This window comes from Oncorhynchus gorbuscha, linkage group LG19 (genome assembly GCF_021184085.1).
Source record: "Oncorhynchus gorbuscha isolate QuinsamMale2020 ecotype Even-year linkage group LG19, OgorEven_v1.0, whole genome shotgun sequence".
In the NCBI taxonomy this organism is placed as follows: Eukaryota; Metazoa; Chordata; class Actinopteri; order Salmoniformes; family Salmonidae; genus Oncorhynchus; species Oncorhynchus gorbuscha.
This window is the reverse complement of record NC_060191.1, coordinates 24,062,413-24,084,550: the sequence shown is the minus strand read 5'-3', so window position 1 is coordinate 24,084,550 and position 22,138 is coordinate 24,062,413. Positions and strand designations below refer to the sequence as shown.

Here is a 22,138-nt window from a genome sequence, read left to right as displayed (position 1 = left end):
TATCATAGTGGTCAGAGCTCTTCATTCATTTGGCTCCGAGTCTACAACAGTGAAACAGGTCAATGGGCAGTGGCGGGCTGACGCTACACACACTAAGATGGCCGGGTTGAGGGTAGCTGGTGTGTGTGTGTTTCTCTGTATTGTGTGTGTGATTAGGAGCACATGCCTTAACTCACCCGCTCCACATAAAAGGTAAGTTGCTCCTTGCCTCTGGGCTCCGGCTCAGTCCAGCTAAGCACGGCGTAGTTGTCACTCATCTCACAGGCATGGACACCAGTGGGAGGGAATGGGACTTTCATCTGACCTGAGGTCAGAGGGAAGAAACGGGAGGATGGGTGTAGTAGACCGTAAAGACAACCGGGTCATGGTCAGAAGGAGAAAACATTTTGAGACGGGGAGACGGGGACTATTTTCCATTGCAAATAGTTTTGCTACGGTGTACCCTGCTAAACAAGACCCAGAGCATTGTATCACATGACCAAGCAAGGGTCAGATATAAAATGTTTTTTTTTAATGAGAAACGGACAGATTGTCATGACACACACACACACACACACACACACACACACACACACACACACACACACACACACACACACACACACACACACACACACACACACACACACACACACACACACACACACACACACACACACACACACACACACACACACACACACACAGTTATTGATTCATTGAAACCTAAAGTTGTACCAGGATGCCTCGAAAAAGAGAGTATGGCAGTCTATGAGGCTGAGAGAGTGCGTTATTTTTCATAATAGTACACCATTCCCTGGTGTTTCCATGGTGTTTGCCTCCTCCTCCATCTTTGAGCTACATCAGGGTCATGTTATGATCCCTGTTCAGAGAGGAGCACGCTGACTACCCTGGGCTATAATAGGCATTTACTAGGACACCATGGAGAATAGTCCACCTAATGGAACAAAGTACATTGCTTTCACAAAGCTATTACATGATGGATGATATGAAGAAACATGACGTTGTTATATTGAATATCATAGGCAAAATTGCCACTGGGGTTTTGTAGTAAAAAAAGAGAGTGAAAGATAAGTGTTTCCAATGACAACAGTGTGCACTGTGTGATTTTGACCAATTGTTAGTAGGCATTGCCTGTCCGCTAATTGGTTGATGATGTCATTGGAAACGCAAATATTTTTTACTACAAAACATAGAAACACGCCATTTTCATATATGTTGATGTCGGGGTGGTGCTGGAGATGAATATTTACAATTTTAAACTGCAATGTTTTCTTTCTGCCCCATGATTTAAAGTGTTGAAGTTAACTGTTTCCACACCCCACCAAAAAAAATGGTTTTACCAAAACAAAAAAATCACTTTCCACTTCATACCCTCCATAACCCCCCCCCCCCCAAAAAGTAATGTTAAACTGTATAGAATTGCAGAACATGTGTCTTCAAATGTCAAAAGAATAGAAAGGGAAAAGCAGAAATGTACAGTGGCACTGTATCGTAAGTATTCGGTCTAGGGTAAGTAGCTGGGGGATACCATTGAAAAGGCTGTAGTGCCATAGCTACGAACACTGTTAGCAATAGTACTACAATGATGATGTATGTGGTTTCTCACTTTCCAGCTGGTCTTTGGTGATGGTGATCTCTCTACCTCTGTCCACCTTAATAACTGATTGAGAAGAAAAAGAGAGAGAGAGAGAGAGAAAGAAGGAAATTAAATGCATGATAGCACAATGAGTAGATAACATGGAAGAAACCGTCCATACGATGCCAGCATGCCAGGGCTCGGCAGAGAGAGAGGTAGAGAGAGAGAGAGCTGGGGGAAACAGTCAGAGGCGAGCCAACCTCTTGGCCGTACTTCAACTGTGCCTAATGATCCACAGCATCTGACCAGCACACCCATCTGTCCTCTCTCTCTCTCTCTCTCTCTCTCTCTCTCTCTCTCTCTCTCTCTCTCTCTCATAGCCCCCTCCACACACACAATGTATTCTATTTATCCTATGTTATGTCTCTCTCTCTCTCATAGCCCCCACCACACACACAATGTATTCTATTTATCCTATGTTATGTCTCTCTCTCTCTCATAGCCCCCACCACACACACAATTTATTCTATTTAGCCTATGTTATGGCTCTCTCTCTCTCTAGCCCCCTCACACACACAATGTATTCTATTTATCCTATCTTATGTCTCTCTCTCTCTCTCTCCCCCACCACACACACAATGTATTCTATTTAGCCTATGTTATGGCTCTCTCTCTCTCTCTCTCTAGCCCCCACAACACACACAATGTATTCTATTTAGCCTATGTTATGGCCCCCTCTCACACACACAACACACACAATGTATTCTATTTAGCCTATGTTATGCCTCTCTCTCTCTCTCTCTCTCCCCTCAACACACACAATGTATTCTATTTAGCCTATGTTATGGCTCTCTCTCTCTCTCTCTCATAGCCCCCACAACACACACAATGTATTCTATTTAGCCTATGTTATGTCTCTCTCTCTCTCTCTCATAGCCCCCACCACACACACAATGTATTCTATTTAGCCTATGTTATCTCTCTCTCTCTCTCTCTCTCTCTCTCTCTCTAGCCCCCACCACACACACACACAATGTATTCTATTTAGCCTATGTTCTCTCTCTCTCTCTCTCTCTCTCTCTCTCTCTCTCTCTCTCTCTCTGTCTCTCTGTCTCTCTGTCTCTCTGTCTCTGTGTGTGTAAATCTGAGTGTGCAGATTACCCATAGTTCTGGTGTGTTCTAAAGGGTCGGTGGTGATGACAGGCTCGCTGGCCTTAGAGGGGCGTCCTACACCTGCCTGGTTGACGGCACACACCCTGAACTGGTAGATGGTGCTGTCACTCAGACCTCTCACAGGGTAGTGACATGCCTTCTGAATGGTGTCATTACAACGCACCCACTGCCCACTACCAATGTCACACCTAGGATTAGGGAGAGAGAGAGAGCGAGGGAGAGCGAGAGAGAAAGAGACCATATGAGAAGGGAACGGAAAAGATCAAAGATTTCAAAAAAATTGATTTCATTTTATGACTTTTAAAATAGTTCTTAGCTCAACATTCCACAATTTTGTTATTTCTCCATGAATATAATTTTGTCACTATAAAATACATTTGGAAACATTTTTGATTGCATAAAAGAGAAACACATTTCAGCCAACAAAGGACAATCATTTTTCCACCCAAGTACATAACCTCAAAATAACAAGTCTCACAACTAATTTATAAGAAAATATGAAGAAAAGCAGCCGTTGAATGCTGATAAATCAATACTGAACAAGAAGCCACCTGGGAAAGCAAACAAAGAAAGCAAATAGCTTGAGGGAACATTAAGCTGTGTATGTGTTGCTAGGCGACTGGAAGGCTGGGTCTCTCTGATATTAGGTCTTTCTCTCATGCATATAATATATATATCATATAATACATCAGAGTGAGACCTAACATTAGTATTTTAATGTGCCCTCTGCATGCTAACTAGAGACAGATGTGTAAGTATGATAAAAGTACACACACGCGCGCATCGATCAGCTTCAGTGATTAGTGAGCACCTGTTACCTATGGGAGGGCTTTGATTGAGTTAACGTTGTGTTCCGTGTTGAATTATTATCACGCATATCATCCATCTTCTTTGGGCTTTGCCAAATGGATATTACATCAAAGTTGGCAGGGGTTTTATCTCCCCGATCCAATATGCTCACACTCATCTGAGTAAGTTGTGGCCCAACAGTTTAGTTTGGTTTGCTGTGTGTTGTTGATTTGGAGTCAACAAAGATAGCTTATGTCTAAGATCACTCTTATCGTTTAGACTGAACGTACAGGTAAGCAGTGTTATGCAGGTGAATGAGGACCCAAAAGCGACTTGGCGAAAACAGAGTCTTTATTCCAGTAAAGGAAATAGGCAATACTCCTAGACAAATCGGAGCAGAAAACAAAACATAAAAAACTAATTCCACTCGTAGTGACGAGGACAGACTGGAGACTCGACCATAAACTGTAGGTTGCCTCGGGAAGGCACCGACCGTAGCAGACTCAGACACCTGCTCACACGCAGCATCTGAGGGAAACAAGACACGACAGGGCGAGACAAAGACACAGCACGGCGAACAATATACAAGGATCCGACAGGACAGAAACGGAAAACAAGGGGAGAAATAGGGACTCTAATCAGAGGACAAGATAGGGAACAGGTGTGGAAAGACTAAATGAGTGAGTAGGAGAATGAGGAACAGCTGGGAGCAGGAACGGAACGATAGAGAGAAGAGAGAGAGGGAGGGAGAGAGAAAAAAGGGAACGAACCTAATAAGACCAGCAGGGGGAAAACGAACAGAAGGGAAAGCAAAATGACAAGACAATATAAGACAAAACATGACAAGCAGGCCAGGTTCAAATCAAATCACATGTTATTAGTCACATGCGCCGAATACAACAGGTGTAGACTTTACAGTGAAATGCTTACTTACGAGCCCCTAACCAACAATGCAGTTTAAAAAAATATGGACAAGAATAAGAGATAAAAGTAACAAGTAATTAAAGAGCAGCAGTAAAACAACAATAGCCAGACTATATACAGGGGGGTACAGAGTCAGGGGGGTACAGGGGGCACAGAGTCAGGCGGGGTACAGGGGGCACAGAGTCAGGGGGGTACAGAGTCAATGTGTGGGGTAAATCAAATCAAATTGTATTTGTCACATACACATGGTTAGCAGATGTTAATGCGAGTGTAGCGAAATGATTGTGCTTCTAGTTCCGACAATGCAGTGATAACCAACAAGTAATCTAATTAACAATTCCAAAACTACTGTCTTATACACAGTGTAAGGGGATAAGGAATATGTACATAAGGATATATGAATGAGTGATGGTACAGAGCAGCATACAGTAGATGGTATCGAGTACAGTATATACATATGAGATGAGTATGTAGACAAAGTAAACAAAGTGGCATAGTTAAAGTGGCTAGTGATACATGTATTACATAAGGATGCAGTCAATGATGTAGAGTACAGTATATACGTATGCATATGAGATGAATAATGTAGGGTAAGTAACATTATATAAGGTAGCATTGTTTAAAGTGGCTAGTGATATATTTACATCATTTCCCATCAATTCCCATTATTAAAGTGGCTGGAGTTGGGTCATTGTCAATGACAGTGTGTTGGCAGCAACCACTCAATGTTAGTGGTGGCTGTTTAACAGTCTGATGGCCTTGAGATAGAAGCTGTTTTTCAGTCTCTCGGTCCCAGCTTTGATGCACGGGTGGTTGATGTCCTTGATGATCTTTATGGCCTTCCTGTAACATCGGGTGGTGTAGGTGTCCTGGAGGGCAGGTAGTTTGCCCCCAGTGATGCGTTGTGCAGACCTCACTACCCTCTGGAGAGCCTTACGGTTGTGGGCGGAGCAGTTGCCGTACCAGGCGGTGATACAGCCCGCCAGGATGCTCTCGATTGTGCATCTGTAGAAGTTTGTGAGTGCTTTTGGTGACAAGCCGAATTTCTTCAGCCTCCTGAAGAAAGTCCACAATCATCTCCTTAGCTTTGTTGACGTTGAGTGTGAGGTTATTTTCCTGACACCACACTCCGAGGGCCCTCATCTCCTCCCTGTGGGCCGTCTCGTCGTTGTTGGTAATCAAGCCTACCACTGTTGTATCGTCCGCAAACTTGATGATTGAGTTGGAGGCGTGCGTGGCCACGCAGTCATGGGTGAACAGGGAGTACAGGAGAGGGCTCAGAACGCACCCTTGTGGGGCCCCCGTGTTGAGGATCAGCGGGGAGGAGATGTTGTTGCCTACCCTCACCACCTGGGGGCGACCCGTCAGGAAGTCCAGTACCCAGTTGCACAGGGCGGGGTCGAGGCCCAGGGTCTCGAGCTTGATGACGAGCTTGGAGGGTACTATGGTGTTGAATGCCGAGCTGTAGTCGATGAACAGCATTCTCACATAGGTATTCCTCTTGTCCAGATGGGTTAGGGCAGTGTGCAGTGTGGTTGAGATTGCATCGTCTGTGGACCTATTTGGGCGGTAAGCAAATTGGAGTGGGTCTAGGGTGTCAGGTAGGGTGGAGGTGATATGGTCCTTGACTAGAGGACCATATCACGGAGGCGCTCCGCACCGCTAAAGCTAACTCTCTCTCCTCTGCTCTCATCCTTCTAGACCTATCGGCTGCCTTCGATACTGTGAACCATCAGATCCTCCTCTCCACCCTCTCCGAGTTGGGCATCTCCGGCGCGGCCCACGCTTGGATTGCGTCCTACCTGACAGGTCACTCCTACCAGGTGGCGTGGCGAGAATCTGTCTCCTCACCACGCGCTCTCACCACTGGTGTCCCCCAGGGCTCTGTTCTAGGCCCTCTCCTATTCTCGCTATACACCAAGTCACTTGGCTCTGTCATAACCTCACATGGTCTCTCCTATCATTGCTATGCAGACGACACACAATTAATCTTCTCCTTTCCCCCTTCTGATGACCAGGTGGCGAATCGCATCTCTGCATGTCTGGCAGACATATCAGTGTGGATGACGGATCACCACCTCAAGCTGAACTTCGGCAAGACGGAGCTGCTCTTCCTCCCGGGGAAGGACTGCCCGTTCCATGATCTCGCCATCACGGTTGACAACTCCATTGTGTCCTCCTCCCAGAGCGCTAAGAACCTTGGCGTGATCCTGGACAACAAACTGTCGTTCTCAACTAATATCAAGGCGGTGGCCCGTTCCTGTAGGTTCATGCTCTACAACATCCGCAGAGTACGACCCTGCCTCACACAGGAAGCGGCGCAGGTCCTAATCCAGGCACTTGTCATCTCCCGTCTGGATTACTGCAACTCGCTGTTGGCTGGGCTCCCTGCCTGTGCCATTAAACCCCTACAACTCATCCAGAACGCCGCAGCCCGTCTAGTGTTCAACCTTCCCAAGTTCTCTCACGTCACCCCGCTCCTCCGCTCTCTCCACTGGCTTCCAGTTGAAGCTCGCATCCGCTACAAGACCATGGTGCTTGCCTACGGAGCTGTGAGGGGAACGGCACCTCAGTACCTCCAGGCTCTGATCAGGCCCTACACCCAAATAAGGGCACTTGCGTTCATCCACCTCTGGCCTGCTCGCCTCCCTACCACTGAGGAAGTACAGTTCCCGCTCAGCTCAGTCAAAACTGTTCGCTGCTCTGGCTCCCCAATGGTGGAACAAACTCCCTCACGACGCCAGGACAGCGGAGTCAATCACCACCTTCCGGAGACACCTGAAACCCCACCTCTTTAAGGAATATCTAGGATAGGATAAAGTAATCCTTCTCACCCCCCCCCCCTTAAAATATTTAGATGCACTATTGTAAAGTGGTTGTTCCACTGGATGTCATAAGGTGAATGCACCAATTTGTAAGTCGCTCTGGATAAGAGCGTCTGCTAAATGACTTAAATGTAAATGTAAATGACTAGTCTCTCAAAGCACCGGTTAGTTGAGGTAGTATGTACACGTAGGTAGAGTTATTGAAGTGACTATGCATAGATGACAACACCAAAGTGTAGCAGTGGTGTAAAGAGGGGTGGCAATGCAAATAGTCTGGGTAGCCATTTGATTAGATGTTCAGGAGTCTTATGGCTTGGGGGTAGAAGCTGTTTTGAAGCCTTTGATGGCACTATGGTGTTGAAGGCTGAGCTGTTGTCAATTAATAACATTCTCACATAGGTGTTCCTTTTGTCCAGGTGGGAAAGGGCAGTGTGGAGTGCAATAGAGATTGCATCATCTGTGGATCTGTTGGGGCGGTATGCAAATTGGAGTGGGTCTAGGGTTTCTGGGATGATGATGTTGATGTGAGCCATGACCAGCCTTTCAAAGCACTTCATGGCTATAGATGTGAGTGCTACGGGTCGGTAGTCATTTAGACAGGTTACCTTAGTGTTTTTGGGCACAGGCACTATGGTAGTCTGCTTAAAACAGGTTAGTATTACAGACTCAGACAGGGAGAGGTTGAAAATGTCAGTGAAGACACTGGCCAGTTGGTCAGCGCATGCTCGCAGTACACGTCCTGGTAATCTGTCTGTGAATTATGAATGTTGACCTGTTTAAAGGTCTTACTCACATCGGCTGTGGACAGGGTGATCACAGTTCTCCGGAACAGCTGGTGCCTCTAAGCGAGCATAGAAGAAGTTTAGCTCGTCTGGTAGGCTCATGTCACTGGGCAGCTCTCGGCTGTGCTTCCCTTTGTAGTCTGTAATGGTTTGCAAGCGCTGCCACATCCAGCGTTGCCACATCCAATGAGTGTCAGAGCCGGAGCAGTATGATTTGATCTTAGTCCTATATTGACGCTTTGCCTATTTGATGGTTCATCAGAGGGCATTGCAGGATTTCTTATAAGCTTCTGGGTTAGAGTCCCGCTCCTTGAAAGCGGCAGCTCTACCCTTTAGCTCAGTGCGGATGCTGCCTGTAATCCATGGCTTCTGGTTGGGGTATGTACGCATGGCGAGAGAGAGCTTTGTATTCGTCTTAGTGTGTGGAGTATACGTTGAGTATACGTTGTCCAGAGTTTTTTTTCTTCCCCTGGTTGCACATGTAACATGCTGATAGAAATTTGGTAAAACGGATTTAAGTTTCCCTGCATTAAAGTCCCAGGCTAGTAGGAGCGCCGCCTCTGGGTGAGTGTTTTCTTGTTTGCTTATGGCGGAATACAGCTCATTCAATGCTGCCTTAGTGCCAGCCTCTGACTGTGGTGGTATGTTAACAGCTATGAAAAATACAGATGAAAACTCTCTAGGTAGATAGTATGCTTATCATGAGACACTCTACCTCAGCTGAGCAATAGCTCAAGACTTCCTTAGATATTGTACACCGGCCGTTATTTACAAAAATACATAGTCCGCCGCGCTTTGCTTTACCAGACGCAGCTGTTCTATCCTGTCAGTATAGCGTGTAACCAGCCAGCTCTATATTGACAGTGTCATCGTTCAGCCACGACTCAGCCGAAGGATAAAATGTTACAATTTTTAATGTCCTGTTGGTAGTTTAATCGTAGCTCGTCGATTTTATTCTCCAAAGATTGCACGTTTGCTAGCAGAATAGAGGGAAGTGGGGGTTTATTCGATCGCCTACGAATTCTCAGAAGGCAGCCCGCAATTTGGCCCCTTTTTCTCAGCCTCCTCATTACGCAAATCACGGGGATCTGGGCCTGTACGCGAGGAAGCAGTATTATCCTTTGCGTCGGGCTCGTCAGAGTCGTGAAAGGAAAAAAGGATTCTGCTAGTCCGTGGTGAGTAATCACAGTCCTGACATCTTATTTTCGGTCATAAGAGACGGTAGCGGCAACATTATGTACAAAATAAGGAAAACAATAAGTTACAAACAACGCAAATGAATAAACAAAAACACACAATCGTTCCGGGACCCATTAAACGTCTGCCTTCCTCTCCAATGCCATCAAAATGACACCAACAGAGATGGTCACCTTTTTTAATGTATTATTTCTTATATTGTTACCCCAGGAAATCTTAAGTATTATTACATACAGCCTGGAATAACTATTGGATATAAGAGCAACATCAACTTACCAACATTACGACCAGGAATACAATTTTCCCGAAGCGGATCCTCTGTTCGGACCACCACCCAGGACAATGGATCTGATCCCAGTAGGCGACCCAAAACAACGGCGCCACAGAAGGGGTAGACAGAGCGGTCTTCTGGTCAGGCTCCGTAAACGGGTATATTTCTCACTGCTCCTGAGTATACTACTTGCCAATGTCCAGTCTCTTGACAACAAGGTAGATGAAATTCGAGCAAGTGTTGCCTTCCAGAGAGACAGAGATTGTAACATTCTCTGTTTCATGGAAACATGGCTCACTTGGGATATGTTATCAGAGTCGGTACAGCCACCCGGTTTCTTCACGCATCGCGCCGACAGAAACAAACATCTCTCTGGTAAGAAGAAGGGCAGGGGTATATGCCTTATGATTAACGACTCGTGGTGTCATCATAACAACATATTTGAACTCAAGTCCTTTTGTTCATCTGACCTAGAATTCCTTACAATCAAATGCCAATCGTGTAATCTACCAAGATAATTATCTTCGATTATAATCACAGCCGTGTATATCCCCCCCCCCCCCCCAAGCAGATACCTTCGACGGCCCTGAAAGAACTTCACTGGACTCGATATGAAAAATGGAAACCATATATCCTGAGGCTGCATTTATTGTAGCTGGGGATTTTAACAAAGCTAGTCTGAAAACAAGGCTCCCTAAATTTTATCAGCATATCGAATGCGCGACTCGAGCTGGCAGCATTCTAGATCATTGCTACTTCCACGACGCATACAAAACCTTCCCCCGCCCTCCTTTCGGCAAATCTGACCACGACTCCATTTTGTTGCTCCCAGCCTATAGACAGAAACTAAAAGAGGAAATGCTCGTACTCAGGTCTGTTCAACCCTGGTTCGACCAATTGGATTCCATGCTTCAAGATTGCTTCTATCACGTGGACTGGGATGTGCTCCGGATAGCCTCAGACAACAACATTGACGTATATTCTGACTTGGTGAGCGAGTTTATTAGCAAGTGCATCGGTGATGTTGTACCCACGGTGACTATTAAAACCGTCCCTTACCAGAAACCGTGGATTGATGGCAGCATTCGCGCAAAACTGAAAGCGCGTACCACTGCATTTAATCGTGGCAAGGCAACCGGAAACATGACCGAATACAAACAGTGTAGCTATTCCCTCCGCAAGGCAATCAAACATGCTAAGCATCAGAATAGAGACAAAGTAGAGTCGCAATTAAACGGCTCAAACACCAGACGTATGTGGCAGGGTCTAAAGTCTATCACGGATTACAAAAAGAAAACCATCCCAGTCGCAGACACCAACGTCTTGCTCCCAGACAAATTAAACAACTTCTTTGCTCGCTTTGAGGACAATTCAGTGCCACTGACACGGCCCGCTACCAAAACATGTGGGCTCTCCTTCACTATGGCCAACGTGAGTAAAACATTCAAACGTGTTAACCCTCGCAAGGCTGCTGGCCCAGACGGCATCCGTAGCCGTGTCCCCAGAGCATGCGTAGACCAGCTGGCTGGTGTGTTCAAGGACATATTCAATCAATCCCCATCCCAGTCTGTTGTGCCCACATGCTTCAAGAGGGCCACCATTGTTCCTGTCCCCAAGAAAGCTAAGGTAACTGAGCTAAACGACTCTCACCATATAGCACTCACTTCTGTCATCATGAAGTGCTTTGAGAGGCTAGTCAAGGATCATATCACCACCACCCTACCTGATACCCTAGACCCACTCCAATTTGCCTTCCGCCCCAATAGGTCCACAGACGACGCAATCGCAATCACACTGCCCTAATCCATCTGGACAAGAGGAATACCGATGTAAGAATGCTGTTCATTGACTACAGCTCAACATTTAACACCATAGTACCCTCCAAACGCGTCATTAAGTGCGAGACCCTGGGTCTCGACCCCGCCCTGTGCAACTGGGTCCTGGACTTTCTGACGGGCAGCCCCCAGATGGTGAGGGTAGGAAGCAACATCTCCACCCCGCTGATCCTCAACAATGGGGCCCCACAAGGGTGCGTTCTCAGCCCTCTCCTGTACTCCCTTGTTCACCCATGACTGCGTGGCCATGCACGCCTCCAACTCAATCATCAAGTTTGCAGACGACACTACAGTAATAGGCTTGATTAGCAACAACGACAAGACAGCCTACAGGGAGGAGGTGAGGGCCCTCAGAGTGTGGTGTCTGGAAAATAACATCAAACTCAATGTCAACAAAACAAAGGAGATGATCGTGTACTTCAGGAAACAGCAGAGTGAGCACCCCCTTATCCACATCGACGGGACAGTAGTGGAGAAGGTGGAAAGTTTGAAGTACCTCGGCGTACACATCACGGACAATCTGAAATGGTCCACCCACACAGACAGTGTGGTGAAGAAGGCACAACAGTGCCTCTTCAACCTCAGGAGACTGAAGAAATTTGGCTTGTCACCGAAAACACGCAAACTTTTACAGATGCACAATTGAGAACATCCTGTTGGGCTGTATCACCGCCTGGTACGGCAACTGCTCCGCCCACAACCATAATGCTCTCCAGATGTTAGTGCGGTCTGCACAACGCATCACCGGGGGCAAACTACCTGCCCTCCATGACATCTACATCATCCGATGTTACAGGATGGCCACTGCCTATTCACTCCTCTATCATCCAGAAGGCGAGGTCAGTACAGGTGCATCAAAGCTGGGACCGAGAGACTGAAAACAGCTTCTATATCAAGGCTATCAGACAGTTAAACTGCCATCACCAACATTGAGTGGCTGCTGCCAACATACTGACTCAAATCTCTAGCCACTTTAATAATTGGATAGAATAAATGTATTACTAGACACTTTAAACAATGCCACTTTATATATTGATTGCATACCCTACATTATTAATCTCATATGTATATACTGTGCTCTATACCATCTACTGCATCTTGCCTATGCCGCACGGCCATCACTCATCCATATGACTATTTGATCTTACAGCTTGGCTCAGTAGTGTGAAAAGGTTATACGAGTCCTCAACCAATGTCCTTATTACAGTATTCATACGAAGCCCTAAAGGCCTCTTTGCATTTAAATAACAATGGCTAACTGAACGTTAACACCTTCTCACAGAGTAATTGTTTTGATTATGCAGTGGCTCTTCACAAGTCCTCACTGTCAGCCCTAGCTATGGAAACACAGTTTCCCTAGGATAACATAACGGTGCATACACTAGTGAAACACTGGTGTTACAGTCGAAAAGTACCTCTCCACAAAGTAACCCTCCACTTGGTAGGCTCCATCAGCACTGGGAGGCTCCCAGGTGAGGAATACATAGTCCTTTTGTACATCAGACACCTTCAGGTCCAGAGGAGAGCCTGGACCACCGGACACTACTGCAGACGCATCTGAGTAGGGGAGGGAATGGGGAAGAGGGGAGAGAGACGGCAACACAATTAGACCAAACCAAATCATGAGAAAACAAAAAGATAATTACTTGACACATTGGAACAAAAATATATATTTTTTTAAAAACAGAGCAAACTAGAATGCTATCTGGCCCTAAACAGAATACCCGAGTACTGTGACTGACACAAAATTAAGGAAATCTTTGACTATGTACAGACTCAGTGAGCATAGCCTTGCAATTGAGAAAGGCTGCCGAAGGCAGACCTGGCTCTCAAGAGAAGACAGGCTATGTGCATACTACCCACAAAATGAGGTGGAAACTGAGCTGCCAAATGTATGACCATATTAGAGACACATTTCCCTCAGATTACACAGACCCACAAATAATTCACAAAAAACGACTCCAATTTTGATAAATTCCCGTATCTATTGGGTGAAATACCACAATGTACAATCACAGCAGCAATATTTGTGACCTGTTGCCACAAGAAAAGGTCAACCAGTGATTATTATGATTATTTATTTTCTCTTTTGTACTTTAACAATTTGAACATCATTACAAAACTGCATATATACATAATACGACATTTGAAATGTATTTTGGAATTTGTGTGTAATATTTACTGTTTTGTTTATTTCACTTTAGTTTATTATTTATTTCACTTGGTTTGGCAATGTAAGCATATGTTTCCCACGCAAATAAAGCCCCTTTAAATTGAAATTGAATTAAAAGGCTGGAGAGGGAGAGGACACGGAGAGAAGGAGAGAGAGACAGGGACATGGGAGAGAAACACAGAGGAAAATAGAGATAGAAAAAAAGGAGAGGGAGAGCATTAAAAGCCATCAAGGTAATGTAATCCACAGCAGTTCAATTAAACCCTCCCCCGATGTCTGTCTGGGGCCGCCATGTGAAAGCAAGGTGCGTTGTCTGGAGGTAAGATTAACAGGTCATCAAATCTGCATTAGTTATAAAGACAGCACAAAGGAGAGCACTAAACAGAGACTGAGAAAAATAGAGAGAGAGAGAGATAGTGACAGAGAGATAGGAGAGAGAGAGAAGGAACGAGGGAATTATGTTAAAGAGGATTAAAGAGATAAGATGTGATATGTATTAGACCCGTTTTCTATTCTCTGAGGCTTGAGAGACTGTTACTTTGGCACCAACAAAAGAGTAGGGAAATGTCAGGCAAAATGTCTTTCCAACCTTCTTACAGTTTATGCTGCAAGTGTGAGACATTGAAGTTGGAATCCGTCCGTTTGCGATATTACAACAACAAAAGACATCATTGTACAGAAGAGCGGAGTAGGTACTGTGATTTTATTTTAACACGCCACTGGATGTGCATCTCTTCCGTTTGTTAAACAAAACCATAACAAATGTGCCTTGGGCGACCAGTGGCGCTATTTCACTGTTCCTAGATCTCAGCTTTAAGGCCGATGAGTCGTGGCCAATTGCCTAGGTATCAAGTATGAATGTTCATAAATGTCCTTGCGGTCAAATGTCAGACATCTCACTATTTTGACGTATTCTATTGAGACCATGTTGAACGAGTAGACACCCTCAGTCTGTCATTTTACTTTGCTGTACTCGGTGGTGAAGAGGTCCCTCTGTGTGTCTCTCTCCCTCTCTCCCTCTGCCCTCCCTCCCTCCATCTCTCCCTCTGATAAGCTAAAAGACTTAACCAAACATGGCCCTTGTCTCTTCTCTCTTACCACCCATTTGTAATGCAAATTCAGAAAGAAAGAATCCACTTCCACTTCCACTCCCTAATGACTCGAACTCCAGCAGGAGTTAAGGACCAAGATTTTTTAATAAGACAGAAAATACAATGCAGTGCAATGGTTGTTAATGATATCGAGGTCTTACTCTGGCTGGGAGTTTGCAGTGGTGGGGATGAGGGAGGGACAAGGGGGTGGGGAGGTGTGGGTGACTGGAGTCATGAGACATTCAGTGGACGTGACTGTGAATCTGGTGGGTTTCAAGTAAGTGTGGAAGTGTTAGGTTTGTTTCGAAACACACTGCTGCTAAACTCAACCACAGACACCTGTGGGACCCAGACGTATCTCAAGGCCTCCAGGCAACTTTGGGAAGAAGCTACTTGTAATTGTAGTGTTGGCTAGTTGCTTGAAGATCATAACATGTCAGCTGGCAGCTGCCTTGCTCTTGGCATTGTGTTTTCTTATTATTGCCTTAATGTTGGTATAGTGCCCCTGCTGGCACCTAAATCCCACCACTGCCACCAAAGTTATGGTGGCCACATTTTCACCAGAAAAACTAGAAACACTCCAAACTCAAGAGCTGCTATTGTGAATGTTATAGGGAATATGCAACCTCACGCCAGACCCACAGATACACACGAAGCATCCCAGAACCTACCTTTGACAAAAATGTAGGCTTTATGCTCTTTGATCCCCTCCCAGGTACGCAGACGCACCATGTACATGCCCTCCTGCTCCTTGTGCACGCCCTTCAGGGTGAGGGAAGTGGAGCGAAGGGCGGTCTGAAGCTCCACCCTGCTGGACTGGCGCAGTTGGACTCCTGTGGGAGGGAGGTGGCATTCCTGTGTGCGGGTCCTACTTCATTTATACCAGTTTTCTTGGGCCCAGCACCCTCTAGCAAGTGACGCGCATCAGAATAATACATAGAAGCGGAGGCAACAAAAAACAGCCCACTGGGCACACATTGGTTCAATCAATGTCATTTCCACGTCATTTCTGTTGAACGCACGTGGAATAGATGTTGAATTGGAGATTCACCTGAATTAACACTTGAGTGTACAAAGCATGAGGAACACTTGCTCTATCCATGACATAGACTGAGGTAAATCAAGGGGAAAGCTATGATCCCTAATTGGTGTCACTTGTTAAATACACTTCAATCAGTGTAGATGAAGGGCAGGAGACGGGTTGAAGAAATATTTTTAACCCTTGAGACAATTGAAACATGGATTGTGTATGTTTGCCATTCAGATAGTCAATGGGCAAGACAGAAGATTTAAGTGCCTTTGAGCGGGGTATGGTAGTAGTTGCCAGGCACACCGGTTTTGAGTGTGTCAAGAACTGCAACGCTGCTGGGTTTTTCACACTCAACATTTTCCCATGTGTAGCAAGAATGGTCCACCACCCAAAGGACATCCAGCCAACTTGACACAAATGTGGGAAACATTGGAGTCAACATGGGCCAGCGTCCCTCTGGAACGCTTTCGACACCTTGTAGAGTTTATGCCACGACGAATTAAGGCTGTTCTGAGGGTGAAAGGGGAACTACATTTAAGGAAGGTGTTCCTAATGTTTTGTGCACTCAGTGTATAAAGTATGGCATGTACACAGTTCAGACGATACAACCAACAATGCCAATGCCATTTGATATTGGGGAAGGATTCATACTAGCCTGGTTCCAGATCTGTTTGTACTGTCTTGCCAACTCCTGTAGTCATTGTCGATAAGAGTTGACAAGACCGCACAAACGTAACAGACTAATATCCACTTCCACTCACCATCTCTGAACCAGGCCACGTCCTGTTGGAAGGGCAGCAGGGCCGAGGAGAAGGCACACTGCAGGGTCAGATTATCCCCCTCTTTCGCCCAGGTCGGAGGGAAGCTGAACTCAAACAGAGCCTCCTGCTCCAGCATTGCAACTACAGAGGAAGGAGGAGGAAGATGGGTGGGGGGAGGAGGAGGAAGAGTAAGATGAAAAGAAAGAGGGAAAGGGAGGTGGAGGTGGGAATGTTGGGGTGAAGAAGAGGAGGAGAAGGCAAAAAGAAGAAGAGAAATAAGCAAGAACAAACATCTATTTTCCCAACATCTCCAGCCTCATGATGACGTTTTGTCAGATGAAGTTGAGATTTGCCATCAGCGTACTATGGAGGACACTAGTGTGATCCCATTATTCTCAGCAAGCAATGAGTAACAAGTTTTGCTCTCCCTCAGATTCTCTCACCTGTGGCAGCAGAGTGAAAATGCACAAAAAAGAGGAACCTTAATTAACTGGACGAAGGCCCAGAAACGCCAACTGGCCTGTATTAGTAATGGAAGGGGGGATATTTTCATCTTCAGGAATGCATGCACGCACGCACGCACACAAGCACAAAGGACACACACACACACTTACTCCCTCTCTCGCACACATGCACCCTTGTTCCTGAAAAGGCCTCCCTCACAAGGGGGTAAACATAGGATTAAGATTATTGAGAGAAACATTTGACCATTTTGAAAAGGTCCATTATTCCTGAGACATTATACAGTGCCTTGGGAAAGTATTTAGACCCCTTGACTTTTTCCACATTTTGTGATGTTACAGCCTTATTCTAAAATATATTAAATGCATTGTTTTCCTCATCAATCTACACACAATACCCCATAATGAAAACAGGTTTATTTTTATTTTTTTGCATTTGCACAAGTATTCAGACCCTTTGCTATTAGACACAGGTGCATCCTGTTTCCATTGATCATCCTTGAAATGTTCCTACAACAAGACTGGAATCGACCTGTGGCAAATTCAATTGATTGGACATGATTTGGAAAGGCACACACCTGTTCATATAAGGTCCCACAGTTGGCAGTGCATGTCATAGCAAAAACTAAGCCACAAGGTCGAAATAATTGTCCGTAGAGCACCAAGACAGAATTGTGTCAAGGCACAGATCTGGGGAAGGCTACCAAACAATTTCTGCAGCATTGACGGTCCCCAAGAACACAGTGGCCTCCATCATTCTTAAATGGAAGAAGTTTGGAAACACCAAGACCCTTCCTAGAGCCTTGGTCAGGGAGGTGACCAATAATGCGATGGTCATTCTGACAGAGCTCTGGAGTTCCTCTGTGGAAATGGGAGAACCTTCCAGAAGGACAACCATCTCTGCAGCACTTCACTAATCAGGCGTTTATGGTAGAGTGGCCAGACAGAAGCCACTCCTCAGTAAAAGCCACATGACAGCCCGATTGGAGTTTACCAAAAGGCACCTAAAGACTCTCAGACCATGAGAAACAAGATTCTCTGGTCTGATGAAACCAAGATTGAACTCTTTGGCCTGAAAGCCAAGCTTCATATCTGGAAGAACCTGGCACCCTCCCTATGGTGAAGCATGGTGGTGCCAGCATTATGCTGTGGGCATGTTTTTCAGTGGTAGGGACTGGGAAACTAGTCAGGATCGAGACGAAGATGAATGGAACAAAGTACAGAGAGATCCTTGATGAAAACCTGCTCCAGAATGCTCAAGACCTCAGACTGGGGTGAAAGTTCACCTTCCAACAGGTCAACAACACTAAGCACACAGCCAAGACAACGCAGGAGTGGCTTCGGGACAAGTCTCTGAATGTCATTGAGTGTCCCAGCCAGAGCCCGGTCTTGAACCCGATCGAACATCTCTGAAAAGACCTGAAAGTAGCTGTGGAGCGACGCTCCCCATCCAACCTGACAGAGGTTCAGAGGATCTGAAGAGAATAATGTGTGCCAAGCCTGTACCGTCATACCCAAGAAGACTCAAGGCTGTAATCACTGTCAAAGGTGCTTCAATAAAGTACTGATTTAAAGGGTCTGAATACTTACGTATGTGTAATATTTCAATTTTTGTATGTTTTAGCTTTGTTATTGTGGGGTATTGTGTGTATATTTATGAGAATATTTTTATTTTTTTGTAATCAATTTTAAATAACAAATCAAAATGTGGAAAAAGTTGAGGGGTCTGAATACTTTCCGAACGCACTACATGAAAAATGTATTTTCAAAACGCTATATCCACAATTGTTTCACATTTGTGTTTCTTCGTCCTAAATGATTGCTTATGGGTACCTTCATATGTGTGTAAAATATTACTCTTCTCAGATTTGAGATGAGTATGAATGTTTTTATTTTTTTGCAAAACGCTATATATCCATTTTGTAGCTTGAATGGAATGTTTGTATCCTGTATAGCTTACTGTGATATGTAGTTGTCTCACCTAGCTATCTTAAGATAAATGCACTTACTCTAAGTCACTCTGGATAAGAGCATATGCTAAATGACTAAAATGTAAAATGTAAATGTTTTATATACAGATCTCATATTACTCTATTGATTAATGTTTTTAAAATCATATGTACAGTAATTTATAAACAATTGAGTTTTTTGTTACATTTGACTGTGTAAAACCTATCAGTACTAATTACATGTCTTGAGAGGGAGACGGATGTATAGCATTTAGCAAAAAAACATGATTATTTGTCTCTTTGAAACAAAACAATCAAGTGATAGATTTTAAACAAATACATGTCTGGCATTGAACAACCCCATGCCATGATTAAATAGTGAAAAACACACCAATCTCTTTCACAATGTATTTAAACAACAAAAGCTCAGTTACAAACATGAAACTCTTCCTTTTCGGAGCTCCCCTTTTCCGTCGACAGATAAAACTGAAAACTACCAGGCCTCGTCAGATCCCCTTTCCACCAACAGATCTGAAAGGTTGCCGACATGTTTCCATAATGATCATTGTCGAAATAACAGACCAGGACAATCACTCGGATGCACGTCAATTTAATAACTCCCCATCTCTCCCCATCAATCTCTCTGTTTCAGTCATTCTCTGCATGTCTCCGTCATGATTATGATAAATGTGCTGGGGTTGCCCTTTGTTCTAGGGAATAATCCACATCGGCTAATAGTATCCGTCTCCCTGCTCCACATGACAAAATGAGGTCTCAGCACCACACTAATGTCATTCTGCTATTCAAATCCCATTTTCTCCTCAGCCAGTGTGTATGGATGGCATTACATGCTGATAAAGCTTCATTTGGAATGATTGCTATTTCGTTTCAAACATGCAGAGGACACCACTGTCTGAGTCCATTGATTGTGACTTGCACACCACTTTAAACAGTGTGTGACACAGCGAGTTTGTTATTGTCAATAACAGTTTGATCCAGTTGTGTGTGATGCTGACACAATCTAGGAAGAGCGAGTCATTTTCTAAGGCATCAGAGCAGTGCTAAACAATCTATATAAATAAGCTGTTGGTTATTAGTCAGTGTCTAATCACTACTCTGCATGGTCTCCCTGTGGGTGCAACCAGCCTCTCTACTTGCTCAAAATCTGGAGAATGGCTTAGGAGCATTATAGATATAGGCCAAGCTGCCAGCAAAAGTGAACAAATTGCACTCTCTCTCTCTCTGTGCTGAAATATACATGACTCTGACTGGTGCTGAAATGGCAGCGATTTGTTCACCTACCCCTCCCAATCAACCTCTTTATATACAGGCGCGCACACACACACACACACACACACACACACACACACACACACACACACACACACACACACACACACACACACACACACACACACACACACACACACACACACACACACACACACACACACACACACACACACACACACACACACACACACACACACACACACACACACACACACACACAGACACACAGACACACGACACACACACACACACACACACACACACACACACACACACACACACAGACACACACACACACACACACACACACACACACACACACACACACACACACACACACACACACACACACACACACACACACACACACACACACACACACACACACACACACACACACACACACACACACACACACACGACACACACACACACGACACACACTCCGATGAACCATAAGCATCCCCTTGCCATTCAATCCATCCTTGTATCCAGTCAGCCAAACCATTTCAGAGCACATGCAACAGAGCCTCAGAGTTGTCAGTGTCTTCAAAGGCTCCGTCTTAGCGGGAGAGAAGAGAGTGAACTTCAAAAGGCGGCAGAGAAATTAAAAAGGACATTTTTTCATTAGATACTGCATGAAACTTACTTGGGGTCCAGGATTGCTTGATTGCGGCCTCAGCTCCTTGATATGCTGAATCATGGATTGGGGGGACAAGGAGGAGAGAGAGGGGGGTGGCGAGAGTGCAGAGAGATAGATGGAAAGGAGGGAGAAAGAGAGACAAATCAATCCTGGTAAAGACACTTTTATACACGTCACAACTAATATTCCCTTGAGCCTATTTCAAACAATCGAAAGGAGAACGTGAGCATGTGAAATATGGATGATAGATGAATAGGAGCGCTTGCCCCTCTATTATAGGGGCAGTGAAGTGTGTTGTTTTACAGTGTCAGCCATAGCAGTACAGCGACCCTGGAGCAAATTAGGGTTAAGTGCCTTGCTCAAGGGCACATCGGCAGATGTCTGGTAGGGTATTCAAACCAGTGACCTTCCAGTTACTGGCCCAATGCTCTAAGCGCTAAGCTACACGTGTTTTTTCACTCGTAATGGCATGCATGTAATGTATTGCACTAATCAGTTTAGATTGAAGGTGTAGGCTATTGATATGGTATAGAACGCCAGTCATCTAGGTGCAAACCATCACAGCAGATGGAACTGGATCAAGATGAATTGGAAATAATTGGTACGGATGAATGGTGATTTATATCCCATAGAAGTATGAATGAGCATCCCCTTAGGTTGTCTCACTTGAGTAAAACAAGTATGGACTAGTATGGAGCAGGAAAGGGGGAAATGTGACATGGTTACCAATTTAACATGATCTATCTGAATTTGAGGCAGAGGAGCAATCTGCATGTACGGTGTCCATATTAGGAATACCAAGTCCATGACAGTTGTCAGAATCAGCAGCTACTTACAGTTGACCACCAGAGTGGCAATGGTAGTAGCTTCACCCAGAGAACTCCTGGCAACCACCTTGTACTCCCCAGCATCCTCAACAGAGCACCTGGGGATGGGGAAGGGTGATGACTCATGTGTTTGTGCCACAATCTTGGCTCCAGGCTGAGCCCAAAGCTAAATCACAAGACATGCCAACATTCTCATGTACAGTGTCTTCAGAAAGCATTGTTACAACCTGAATTTAAAATGGATTAAACGTAGATGTTTTGTCACTAGCCAACACACAATACCCCATAATGTCAAAGTGGAATTATGTTTTTAGAAATGTGTACAAATTGATTAAAAATGAAAAGCTTAAACGTCTTGAGTCAATAAATACTCAACCCCTTTGTTATGGCAAACCTAAATAAGTTCAGGAGTAAAAAATGTGCTTAAAAAGTCACATGGACTTACTCTGTGTGCAACAATAGTGTTTAACATTCTTTTTGAATGACTACTTCATCTCTGTACACCACCCATACAATTATCTGTACGGTCCCTCAG

The 22,138-nt window shown here is 44.9% G+C and overlaps 1 protein-coding gene across 1 annotated transcript in view; it reads right to left on the bottom strand.

Annotated features, from left to right (window-relative positions):
- Positions 1-22,138, bottom strand: part of myom3 (myomesin 3) — a 92,898-nt gene that overhangs the window by 27,010 nt on the left and 43,750 nt on the right. The window contains exons 7-14 of the mRNA XM_046314619.1: positions 21,613-21,701; positions 20,783-20,827; positions 16,431-16,571; positions 15,311-15,472; positions 12,791-12,932; positions 2,741-2,940; positions 1,610-1,663; positions 177-304 (exon numbers count right to left, since the gene is read on the bottom strand). Of these exons, the coding sequence (XP_046170575.1) occupies positions 177-304; positions 1,610-1,663; positions 2,741-2,940; positions 12,791-12,932; positions 15,311-15,472; positions 16,431-16,571; positions 20,783-20,827; positions 21,613-21,701 (961 nt within the window). The remainder of the gene's footprint in view (positions 1-176; positions 305-1,609; positions 1,664-2,740; positions 2,941-12,790; positions 12,933-15,310; positions 15,473-16,430; positions 16,572-20,782; positions 20,828-21,612; positions 21,702-22,138) is intronic.